The sequence below is a fragment of the Hypanus sabinus genome, chromosome 11 (genome assembly GCF_030144855.1).
Source record: "Hypanus sabinus isolate sHypSab1 chromosome 11, sHypSab1.hap1, whole genome shotgun sequence".
NCBI lineage: Eukaryota > Metazoa > Chordata > Chondrichthyes > Myliobatiformes > Dasyatidae > Hypanus > Hypanus sabinus.
The window spans coordinates 84,245,372-84,257,866 of NC_082716.1; the positions used below are offsets into that span (position 1 = coordinate 84,245,372).

Here is a 12,495-nt window from a genome sequence, read left to right on the forward strand (position 1 = left end):
TGTCATGCTACTGGGCAGATCAACATTAATCCTTCCACTGGATCAAGTGAAAACCACACCTCTGAAACAAATATAAACTGATTTTTATCTTAACCTTTTGTACCTGTTAATATTCTTTGTAGAGGCAAAAACATTTGACTGTCAACTATAAAAGACAGTGCAAGACAATTCCTTATTTTATAGATTGGAATGATCCTTTACTATCAGTGGAATGTATCTGTTTGTGCTCAGTAGGTTTAGAGAACTCAGTCTTCTTCATTTCCTTCATTATTTTGTCATACAGAGGCACCATTAGTTGAACCACTGTCTCACAGCACCAAAGCTCCAATTTCCTCCCATATCTGAAAGACTGTGTGGTTTGTAGGATAATTGGATACTATAAAGTGTCCCTGGTGCGTTGCTGAGTGTTAGGATCTGGTGCGAGTTGATGCGAATGTGGTGAATAACAAGTAGGGTTAATGTAGGATCAGTACAAGAGGGTAGTTGATGGCTATTAAAGACATAGTGAGCTGAAAGGGCTGTCTGCATGTTTTAGCTCTTTATGATGCTGTAATGGTATAAACAGATACTGGTGCTTTTGCATTTCAAGAAACAATAATTCCCATCTGCATTCTTTGTTAATGGTGGTATTCAATGATACTGGACTGGAATGTAGCATTTTCTTTAATTAATTGTATGTGACCTAGTCATTGTAAAATTATAATGATAGTATTTAATACAATTATCTCTATTGCTGTACTTATGAAAACCTATGACTAATGACATGAAAAAAATATGAAAACTTTTGAAATGAGGATTATGTTCTGAACTCAAGAGAAACAATCAAATAATATGATTAATTATTTTGTAGCAACAATAGACTTCTGATTTCTACTTCTGCTTTATATTTTCTTCAGTCACCTGCTATATTGACAGCTTCTCAAGTGTTGATGGCCAACAAATTCACTTATGTGATCAGTTTAAGTGCATAATCTCACACAGTGAAGGTCACAAAGTAATTAATCTCTTAAGTACAACCTAGCTTTACACACCATTCCCAAGCATTCTATAGCTTTGCAGAAAACACTTCCATTCCATTACTCAGACTTTCATTTGACCCCCAGGCTCTTGAAGCGAAAGGCAAATAATAGTCAATTCACTTATTCAACTATGGTTATTAGAATTAAAGCTGATTTTCATCTCTGCTCTATCTGCCTAACCCATGGTTTTGTACGTCCTTTATGAGTTCCAGGAGAAAGGAACAAGATGCGGGAGGAACTCATTGAGTCACGTACCACTCAATTCCTTCAGCACTTTGGTTCTAGTTCCAGATTGCAGCATCTCATTCTTCCATGTTTCCAAGAGTTCTAGAGGTCAAGGAAAATAAACAGAATGGAATAATTGGGATTGCTACCCTGAGAAATGACATGGATGTGACAGGCGAACAAGAGAATTAAAGGCTACTGTTCTGACTGAGATCACTTAACTTAGTAACTGAAAGTAACCCTACAGATTTATTTAATGTTGTGCTACCCATTGCACACTGAGACATCACATATACAGTAACTTAATTTATTTCTTTTAAGAAAAAGAAATTTATTTAAAATCGGTTTACATCAGTAAGTCAATTTTCCCTACATTGTGGTACAAGAACTTGGTTCAGCCTTGTTCTTGTAGAAAATCCTGCCTTATAATAAATTCCATAAGGCATGATTTTCTTCATTATGTTATTTAATAAATCTGAAAATATAAACACTTATTCTAGCATACTTTATGAGCAAATGACTTAAGTTAGCTATAAAGCTGACTTCGCATTAGATGACTCTAGTTAGTATTTTCAACATAACATTTTGTAAAATAGTTCAACATTAAGTTTTGACTTAGATCAACAGAAAAAAATGCTTGGAAGGCACAAACTATCCAGTTGATAATGAAACTGGGTTTGTGATTATTTGTCTAAATATTTTGTCAATCAGCTTTAAACCCTTTTGTCTTTACTTTCCCAAAGATTTTCTAACCTTTCCTCTTCTCCTGAGAGTAGGTCCTTCTGTAGCTGAAATGGGTGAATAAGCATATTCTTAGTACAAATAGCTCTTATTTTCATGTGAGTTTTGATGAAGACTGTTGCCTTCAAATTTCAGTGTATCGCAATAGTGTCCATCTTATCTTCTCTAATGTTTCTAGTGTGTGTCTCTGGTAGAGACAAGGAGAAAATAATTGCCAATTGAATCATCACTGAATTATTTGCTGAGTTTTGTTTAATTCTTCCATTTGTATAGATGACACTTCATGTTGATCAGACTATTGATTTTTTTAAAATTTTGGATACATAAATAGTTTCATATTAGTCCCCATTGTTGAAGCTTGTTTTACAATTTTGTCTTTGTATAATAGTTTTCCAGAAAACTTTTGTCATTAATTTACATTTATACTGAATTAAAAGCCTTTAACATACATTTAATTTTAGAATAAGTACTGAATGATTCCAAAAAAGGGAAAAATTCCTTAGTCCAGTCCTGAAGAAGGCTCTCAGCCCAAAATTCATTTCCATAGATGGTGCCTGACCTGCTGAGTTCCTCCAGCATTTTGTATGTTGTTTTGGATTTCCAGCATCTGCAGAATTTCTCATGTTTCAGATTCTTCATTCTTCTCTTTTCACTACTTAAAAGCCTGAAGTCCTTTCTATTCCCTCCTTTGGATTTCATTCCATCATAAGTAACCTTAATAAGGGTTCTGAGGAGGTTCACAAAAATGATTCCTGGATTGAATAGCTTGTCATATGAAGAGCATCTGCTGGCCCTGGGGCTGTATTCACTAGCATTCAGAAGAATGAGAAGTGACTTCATTAAAATCTATCAAATGGTGAAAGGCCTTGATAGAGAGGATGTGGAGAGGGTGTTTCCTATGGTGGAAGAGTCTAAGGCCAGAGGACACTATCTCAGAGTAGAAGGACATCCTTTTAGAATGGAGATGAGGAGGAATTTCTTTAGCCAGAGAGTGGTGATTCAGTGGAATTCTTTACCACAGGCAGCTGTAGAGGTGAAGTTTGTATGTACTGTGTATTTAAGGCAGAGGGTGATAGATTCCTGATTGGTCAGGGCATGATGGGATACAAGGAGAAGGCAGGAGATTTGGGGCTGAGAGGAAAATTGGATCAGCCATGATGAAATGGTAGAGCAGGCTCAATGGGCCAAATGGCCTAATTTTGCTCCGATATCTTATGGTCTTATGAATTCCCATAGGATTGTACTTTCCAATTAAGATGATTAAAAATATGTATAGCTTTTGCATGTTATATGTTCAGCAAATTAACAACTTCCAATGCTTGACCTCTACACAAATCTGACACTTCTTGGTCCACCAATATTGAAATAAATTTTTACTTTATTATTTGTATCTAGAATTAAATTAAATATACATTTAGGACTTGGCAATACAGAATAGGTGCAGAGCAGAATCTGTACAATGTTCAGTATAGAGGGGAATTGAAGGAGCTTGTTGCAATGTCTCAACATGAATATTGGTTGGTTGATACATAGCCCAGTAATGTGCTTGGAGTGTATTTCACATGATGGATTTGGGTGTACAGTTAATGTTCTACTTATTGCAATGAAAAGCACTGCCATGATTGAAAATTTCTTGCTATTATAGGAATATTATTCATGATAATCGAACTACCCATTATTATTTCATGATTTGGGTTGACAAGTAGCTGAATGAAGTATGCAAGTGCCCATTAATTCTTACCTCATCTAATCTGTAATTTGAAAGTTCAATATCTTTTACTTCTTTTTGATTGAAATTTAATTGAAGTTCAGGGATGCTTCCAGCTTCTCTTTTGTTTGAATCAATAAATAAGTTACCATGAGTACAGGGGAAAGATTACATATTATTGCATTAGCTGAAGTGTTGTTATATTATTAAATTTGAAATTGCTTTCAACATGCTTTGGGCTTTCCACTTTCTTCAATGAAATTCTCAATCAATATCTTTGTTTTTTTTGCTTGCAGAGATATCTGGCTATGCTGACGAGATCCCTCATGTTCGCTGGAGGCAACAATGGCTGGAAAATGGGACCTTGCTTTTCCACGTTCACCATCAAAATATTGCTCATCGTTTACCAGGCCTGATCCCAACTATCTACTCAGAATCAGACTCTGCTGAGGAAGAACTCCGAATTCTTCACATTTCTGTGATGGTCAGCTATTACGTTTAAATCACTTCCTTTTTTCTAAATTTTAAATCGTTGTCAGTTGGCCATGATATCTTCAATGAACATGCAAAAATATTATTAGAGTCTTATTCTTTGCACTGATTTTACTAGAGCATTGAAATTAGTAAGTTGAGGTTCTAAGGTAATCATTGCAAAAAAGAGGGAATTTTGAGATCTGTAGTTCTAAAAATTATAATTAGCCACACATGGTAAGGGTTATTTGACCCAAAGTTCAGAGACTGAGTGACTTGTGCACTGAAGTTTTTTTTTATTATTGATTAGTAACAGTATGGTTGTCAATCTGTTGTTGTTTTTAGTAATGAAAGGCCATTTGTCTACATCTCTACTGACAGACACACCTGCTACATGAACATTCAAATGCATAACATTTGTATAATTTACACTATATGACTGAAAATTAGTTTTCCTCAAGAGAATCACATTAAACAACTGTGTCACTCATAAATGTTGATATCTTCTGTTGTGAGTCATCTTTACAACTGGCATAGTTCCAGTATTAGAACCCATGATTTCCTGAAGGTACTCAGCATTCAGCAGTCTAGCCACAAAGCCATCTTGGCCACTGCAGGGTTGAATGAGGAGGCCTACCTAGAGAGCCAAGTATTTATCTGCATTGAGTTCACAAATGTAGATATTTTACAAAGGTAAAAATGCTAACTGAAGTGAAATGATGGATGGCAAGTCTTCAGGTTCTGTCAAAAGAATGGATGGTCAAATTTTTATAGAAATGTATTACAAGTTGGTTGATCTGTTATGGTCAATGTGCCCAATTCTATTAAATACATGGCAGGATATTTTGGTATTAAATATCTGTATCTCGCTATGTTAAATGATTGATATTGAAATTATATCTAGGATGCCTGACTTTTCCACAGTACTATAGTAATTTTACATATTGCACAGTACTGCTGCCACAAAAAAAGTCAAATTTCATGACGTGTGAGTAATGATAAACCTGATACTGATCTGGATCTCTGTTGTGGACCGCAAGTGGGAAGGGGGCCAAGGAGAGGGGAATCGTGGTTGGAAATAGGAGAAGCTAAAGGGGAAGGAGCAGGAAGCACCAGACAGATGATGACAAAAAGGCATATAATTGAGTGGTGTCACAGCAACAACCTTGCACTCAATGTCAGTAAGGCCAAAGAATTGATTGTGGACTTCAGAAAGGGTAAGACGAGTGAACAGACACCAAACCTCATTGAGGGATCAGAAGTGGAAAGGGAAGCAACTTCAAGTTCCTGGGTGGCAACATCTCTGAGGATCTATTCTGGGCCCAACATTTTGCTGCAGTTATAAAGAAGGCATGGCAGTCTATATTTCATGAGGAGTTTGAGGAGATTTAGTATGTCACTTGCAAATTTATGATGTACAGATGTACAATGGAGAACATTCTAACTGGCTACATCATCATTGGGTAAGGGAGTGGAGGAGACTGCACAGGATCGAAAAAAGATGCAGAGTCGTGAACTTAGTCAGCTCTATTGTGGGCACTAACCTCTGCAGTATTCAGGTCACCTTCAAGGAACGATGCCTCATAAAGGTAGCATTATGGACCTTCATCACACAAGACATGTTCACTTCTGATTGCTACATCAGGAAAGAGACACAGGAGCCTGCAAGCAACCACTCAACAAATCAGGAATAGCGTCTTCCCCTCTGCCACCAGATTTCTGAATAGTCATTGAACCCATGAACACTACCTCACTACTTTTTCTTTTCTTTTTTTGCACTAGTTACTTAATTTAACTTGTTTAATATATATACATTTTATGACATATGCTGCTGATATTAAACCTGATTCTGATCAATAAACCAATTGTTTGGAATCAAATGAACTTGCCTGGTGTCTCAGAGCTGGGTGAGACTGCACCCACACAACCCACCCCACTTCCCTGGCACTTCTTCTTTCCATCTGTCCGTCGTCCCTCCCACGGCATTCTACCATCACCATTCCCAACATCCTTTGCTCCTGCCAGATTTACAAACTCACTCTCTGCTCCACGTTAAAAAATACAGTCCATTACAAATGCCTTAAGCACCCTAGCTATAGATGTGTGCCTAAGACTTTTGCACAATACTGTAAATGAATGGCACAACAGAAGTACCATGTTCATCTGATTGGTTTTTTTAAATGATGAAGCTTGCCTCTTTCAATCTGCTAAAAATTCCTGCTGCATCAGTAGGAATACAGACTTTAGCATGCATCTATTTCCCCTTCACTCACAGATTCAACTCATTTGAATATATGTGGCAGCCTCTAATTCTGATTCTGTTGAGCTACTCTGCCTTAGAAAGGTAACGTTTGTCTTAGAGAGTTTGCTTTTACAATTGTTACACTTGAATTTCTTTAAGATCTCCTCCACAGCAAATGCACTGAACAATAGAAATAATTGACAGTAAACGTTTGTGAAATATGGCATAAAATAGGGAGGCAGATATATCCTCATGTCTCACAATTCTTTTGAACATCAACTACTAGTAGATAAGTCAAATGAAGTCAAAGATTACATTTAGGCATCTTAGAAATTTTTCTCTATTCCTCTGCCTCAACTTGATGTTTTTACACAATCTGGTTGGTCCATATGAATTTAAATGGTTAAACAATTCTATATTGATACGTCTTATCAGCACCTACACTTGTACCCTTTATTGGTTTAAATGAAAACAAAATGTTGCACTTATGATTGAAGTTAAGATGCAGATGAATTTATCCATGTTGCTAAAGATGTGGGCTATGCTTAAACCAATAATAGATATGCACAGGAAGCAACTTACTTTTATGAGCTCAGTTTCAAAATTTTGCTGGCAAGTCATTTCAACAACCTTTGAACTGTTGGCTGTGGGAAGACGCTGATCAAGCAAGCACTTAATAAATGAGAACCATTATCCTCCTAGCAGACTTTACGGAGCCAGGTTCATTAACAAAGAACAGATTAATTGCATATTTTCAGAGATAAATGTGAAAGTATTTTGAATAGAGGATGTAGTATTGGTAAAAGGTTCGTGTCATATTCCTTATGTTAAAAATTAATTTGGATTTGCTTAGACTTTGGATTTCAGTTTAAAAGAAATTGAATATTATATGTCAGGAATAATTTTTAATTCAAATCTGCTGAGAACATTTAATTCATATCATTAAGTTGTACTGGAACCCAGTTCGGAAGTGATTCTCACCTTCAGAACCTGCACAATTAATGTGGCCAAGCTGATTACATTAAATAAGCTCATGCAGGATGAAAATCGAATGAGTTGTATAATGACAGGTAATCAGCTTCATCATATTACTGCCTGAGTGAAAGTAAAAATTAACCTCAGTACAGTGGGTTCTGATTAATCTGGCTATTTGTTAATCGGGGTAGTCACTTGTTTAGGACAACTTGTAAAGAACAAAAAGTAGCGTGAAAATTGCCAGGATCCCCTTTATTTATTTAGGACAATATTCCACTTAACTGGGGCAAGGGACTGCAGAACATTGTCTAGCTACACACTTGTGTAGCCATTATGCGCTACACTGCTAGAGCGATCAGTTTTTAAACAACATCAGTTGTATGTGTTTGCGTTCAAAAGGCAGTGATTTTTGTCACTGATAGTTAGTGAGGAATAAGCAGTACGACAACTAATAAACATGAGAAGGTCTACAGGTGATGGAAATGCAAAGCAACATGCACAAAATGCTGGAGGAACTCAGCAGGTCAGGCAGCATCTATGGAAATGAATAGATGAATTTCAGGCCAAGCCCCTTCTTCAGGACTGGAAAGGAACAGGGAAGATGATAGAATAAAAAGGTGGGGGAGGGGGAAGGAAGCTCGCTGGGAGGTGTTGGGTGAAGCCAGGTGAGTGGGAAAGGTCAAGGGCTGGCGAAGAAGGAGTCAGTTTGAACAGAAGAGTGGGCTACAGGAGGAAAGGAAGGACGACCGAGGGGGAAGTAATAAGCAGGTAAGGTCAAGAGTGGGGAAGAGATGAAGGGGATGGGTGGAATTTGTTTACCGGAAGAAGAAATTGATATTCATGGATGAGAGGTTTATGGAGGGATAGGGGCCAGGTGCAGGTCAGTGGGTCTAGGCAGAAAAATGGTTTGGCTCAGCCAAGAAGGGCCTAAAGGCCTGTTTCTGTGCTGGAATGTTCTATGGTTCTGTGCCATCAGGTTAGAGGCTACCCAGACAGAATATAGGATGTTGCTCCTCCACCCTGAGAGTAGCCTCATATTTGCACAAGAGGATGACATAGCCCACCACATTGGAAAGGGAATGGGAATTAAAATGTTTTGCCACTGGGAAGACCTGCTTGTGGTGGATGGACCCGAGGTGCTTGACATCATGTCTCACCAATGCAGAGGGAGCCACATCGGGAGAGCAGACACAATAGACAACCCCAGCAGATTCACCAGTGTTGTGTTACCTCACCTGGAAGGGCTGCCTGGGCCCTGAATGGAGGTGAGGGGGGAGGTGTCTGGGCAGGTGTAGCACTTTGGCCACTGTGGGGGTAAGTTCTGGAGGGAGATTAGTGGGAAGGGAAGAACGGACAAGGGAATTACAGAGAGAGTGATCCCTATGGACTGCGATGGGTGGAGGTAAAAATATGTTTAGTGGTAGGATCTCTTTGGAGATGGTGGAAGTTCTGAAAGATAATATGATAGATACAGAGGCTGATGGGGTGGTAGGTAGAGACAACGCAAAACTGTTTTGCTCACTGCTGTTGCAAGATTTCACACAGATGTCAGAAGCAGCCAAGAGTGCAAATGAAATGATTCCACTACTTCAGCAAGTTAGGAACTGCGAAGAATTTGAAGGTATTGACAATCATCTTAAATGTTACAATTAAAATAAAGATTTGGAGGATGCAATCGTTGATAACATTGTAAAAAGGCTATCCCTTATCTGCAGCAGGTGTCTGCGCTGATTTTGTTCATTGCATACACTGGATGAATTCTTCCGTCAATAACTTTTAGGAACTAATGCATAGTTCTATCATACTGCAGTACTGTTGGTAGTGTTCTGATTTGATCTGCATTTCTTTTAAGTACATAATCTGTTACTCAGCTTGTCTTTTTTAGACCTTTTTAACTATTTCTATGAAACTTCAGCTAATTGAGGCAGATGCTTAATGAGGCAAAAGTGTACTGGTCCTGATGTGTCTCATTTAACTGGAATCCACTATATTCCCTGTTGCTCCTCGTGAATTAAAAAAAGATCTTTGTCAACTGCACAATCATTAAAGTCAAATGCTACCTATATTAGATCGAAATAGCCTAGGCTGGGACACACAATTCTGAAATGACTTCTGCTTTATCATAGCCAATGCAAATACAGTATTAAAAATCTCAAATGAATGGCAAATGTACAGTTTGCCAGTGATAGGTGTACAATTTAAGATAGTCATGAATAACTTCAGAGTGTAATTTGAGGTTTTTAAATTGTCTGCTTTTTCAAATATTTCTTAACACATCATTAAGTCAGGTTTTCTATTATTATCAAATCATCTTGTTATTTTTTTTTCTCTCTCAGATTTCTTCATCATGAAGGCAGAGTTATACAATTAGGAATTAAGCCAAGGAGCTCTCAATTGATTCTAGAGCCCACAAAGTTTAGTAATATCAGGTCAAATAGGGACAAGGAAGCCTCTTTTTGATTATCTCCTACTATTTTACCCAAGAAGATCAATCAAAGTTCCTCCTAAGAGCAGTCTCAGTAGAAATATAGCCAGAACACAAATCTGCTCTGGGGCAGGGGAATGTCAAAGACACCTCTGAGAGTGGCTTGGCAGCACAATCGCTGACTGAACTGATCTTGTTCTGCCACTCACCATAATCAGCTCTGGAAACATATTTTACTGCAGACTATACAGATCTTGTCAACATTACAGTGTTGATCTAAATACGGCTATAATTGCAGCATTGAAGAGAAGAAGGGAGTTGAATTTAGAAGAAGTGAATGTTCTTCATATCTGGACTGCATGCACCTAAATGCTGCACCACACACTGGGATAAGACTGAAGTCAGTAAGAATCTGCTGGACAGCTCTCCAGTGTATGGAATCACACTGAGTATGAGCAAAGACAACTGTAATTGTAGATACAGAATAGTTCATGCCAATTTCTAAAGCCTTTCATCATCTAAGCCCAGAGACAAGAGCAGAATGGACTGGTTTCAATGTAGCTGGATGAATGTAATGTTTAAGATCTGCATTATCCAGACAAAATGCATTCACCCCATCATCCATATCCTTCGCCTCAAACATTCATCACCTCCGTACCGGCAGTGTACAAGAAGCACATTAGCTATCTCCAAGGTTTCTTCAGCAACATCTCCAAAACATGACTTAGATCACCCTGCTGGACAAAAGGTATACAGTGAGGTGAATACCGATCCCTTCAGGTGTTGTATCATCTGTTTTGGAAATATTGAATTTTCACTTGAAGTTTTAGTTTCCAACCTGATTCCTGTACATGATGCAGGTGATTCAGCTAAAATGCATGGATGTGTTTAAGAGGTTCTTAGATTAATATGCAGTGAATGGAGAGATATGGACCATTTACAGGCCAACAGGATTAGGGAATTAATAGATTTAAGGTGTTTCCATAAAAGAAAATGCTGTTGCCTTTCTCAAGAAGCCAAGCGCTGTTATGTTATCTCACAAGATCTAGTTTGCCATTGTCATTTTACAGAACAAGGATGGTTTAGCAACTAAAGTAGTAGTCAGCAGATCACTTTGTTTCATAATTCCATATTCTATTAGTTATAGTTAGACCATAATTCTATTAGTTATAAGATAGTGATGAAAAAGGATAAGACAGGTATAATTTGGGGTCCTAAAAGAGAGCAGGGCTAATTTTTGAGACTTAGCAGAGGTCATTTGGCTGAGTCTGTCTAAAGCAGTGGTTCTCAACCTGGAATCAATTGACCCCTTGCTTAATGGTATTGGTCCATGGCATAAAACAAGGTTGGGAACCCCTGATTTGAAGGAAAGGAATGAATGGCACTGAGAAGCTTTTAGGAGCATGATATCAGGAGTCCCAAAGCAGCATGTTTGATTGGTGTGGAAGGTAAACATGGGCAGATTTATGGAACCCTGGATTTCCAGAGATGTTGAGGTTCTTGTCAAGAAAAAGAAGCAGGCTTATATTGGATTTTGGGGAGGGGGGAAGATTATTGTAATTTTTGGTGACTGCATAAAGATTAAGAATACAATTAAGAGAGTTAGAGCAAAGGGTATAAAATGGGTCTGGCAAGAAAATCCCAGGAGAGTCCATAGCTATATTAGGAGGAAAAGATTGGCTAGAGAGAGAATAGATCTCTAAGAGATCTGCAGATCACTTATGTCTTAATTTACAGGTGATGGGGGGAATATGATCCCACCCATCTAGGGATCTATACTTAATGAGGAGAAAATCACGGCCGATTAAGAGATAAAAGAAACAAGTGAAGATGTTTTGGTGGTCATGCATTTATCAGGGAGGATACATCAAGGTGGATAAATCCCTCAGAGCGTGAGCCTGGAGAGAAAATTGCAGTGGCCAAGGATATTTGCTTCATTATTAATCACTGGTGATGTTCCAAACAATTGGAAGGTGGCTATAGTTGTTGTTTTACAAGTCTAGCAAAGACAAACCAAGTACTACAGGCCAGTCACTGGTCGTGGGGAAGTTACTGGAGGGTATTTTGAGGGATAGAATGCACCAGCATTTGGTAGATGATCAGATTTATTTATCACACTTACATCAAAACACATAGTGAAACACAGTACTGTGCAAAATTCTTATGTGTGTGTGTATATATATATATAGCTCGGGACCCTAGACATGTTCAGTACTGTAGCAATTTTATGTATTGCACTGTACTGCTGCCACAAAAAAAAACATCAAATTTCATGACATATATCAGTGATATTCAGCCTGATACCCATATGGGTCTCTATTGTGGACTGAGAGTGGAAAGGGGACAGGGAAAGGGGAATCATGGTTGGGAAAAGGGAAGGGAGAGGAGTGCAAGCGGGAAGCGCCAGAGAGACATTCTGTAATGATTGATAAACCAATTGTTTTGAATCAAATAAACTTGCCTGTTAGGGCTCTATGTGTCTGCACCCACACCACCACTGCCCTGACCACCTGTCCCACACCCCTCCCGTGGCACTCCACATATATGTGACTTTTGCACAATACTATACATCATTTCCATTAACAGCCAACATGAACTAGGGATGTGTTGTGGGCAACATGCAAGTGTCACCACACATTCTGGTGCCTACAAAGCATGCCCACAATATAGAATAACAGAAAACACAATA

The 12,495-nt window shown here is 38.2% G+C and overlaps 1 protein-coding gene across 1 annotated transcript in view; it reads left to right on the plus strand.

Moving 5' to 3' along the window:
* Window positions 1-12,495, plus strand: part of astn1 (astrotactin 1) — a 2,712,832-nt gene that overhangs the window by 512,409 nt on the left and 2,187,928 nt on the right. Inside the window, exon 2 of the mRNA XM_059984849.1 lies at window positions 3,990-4,177. Coding sequence (XP_059840832.1) covers window positions 3,990-4,177 — 188 coding nt within the window. The remainder of the gene's footprint in view (window positions 1-3,989; window positions 4,178-12,495) is intronic.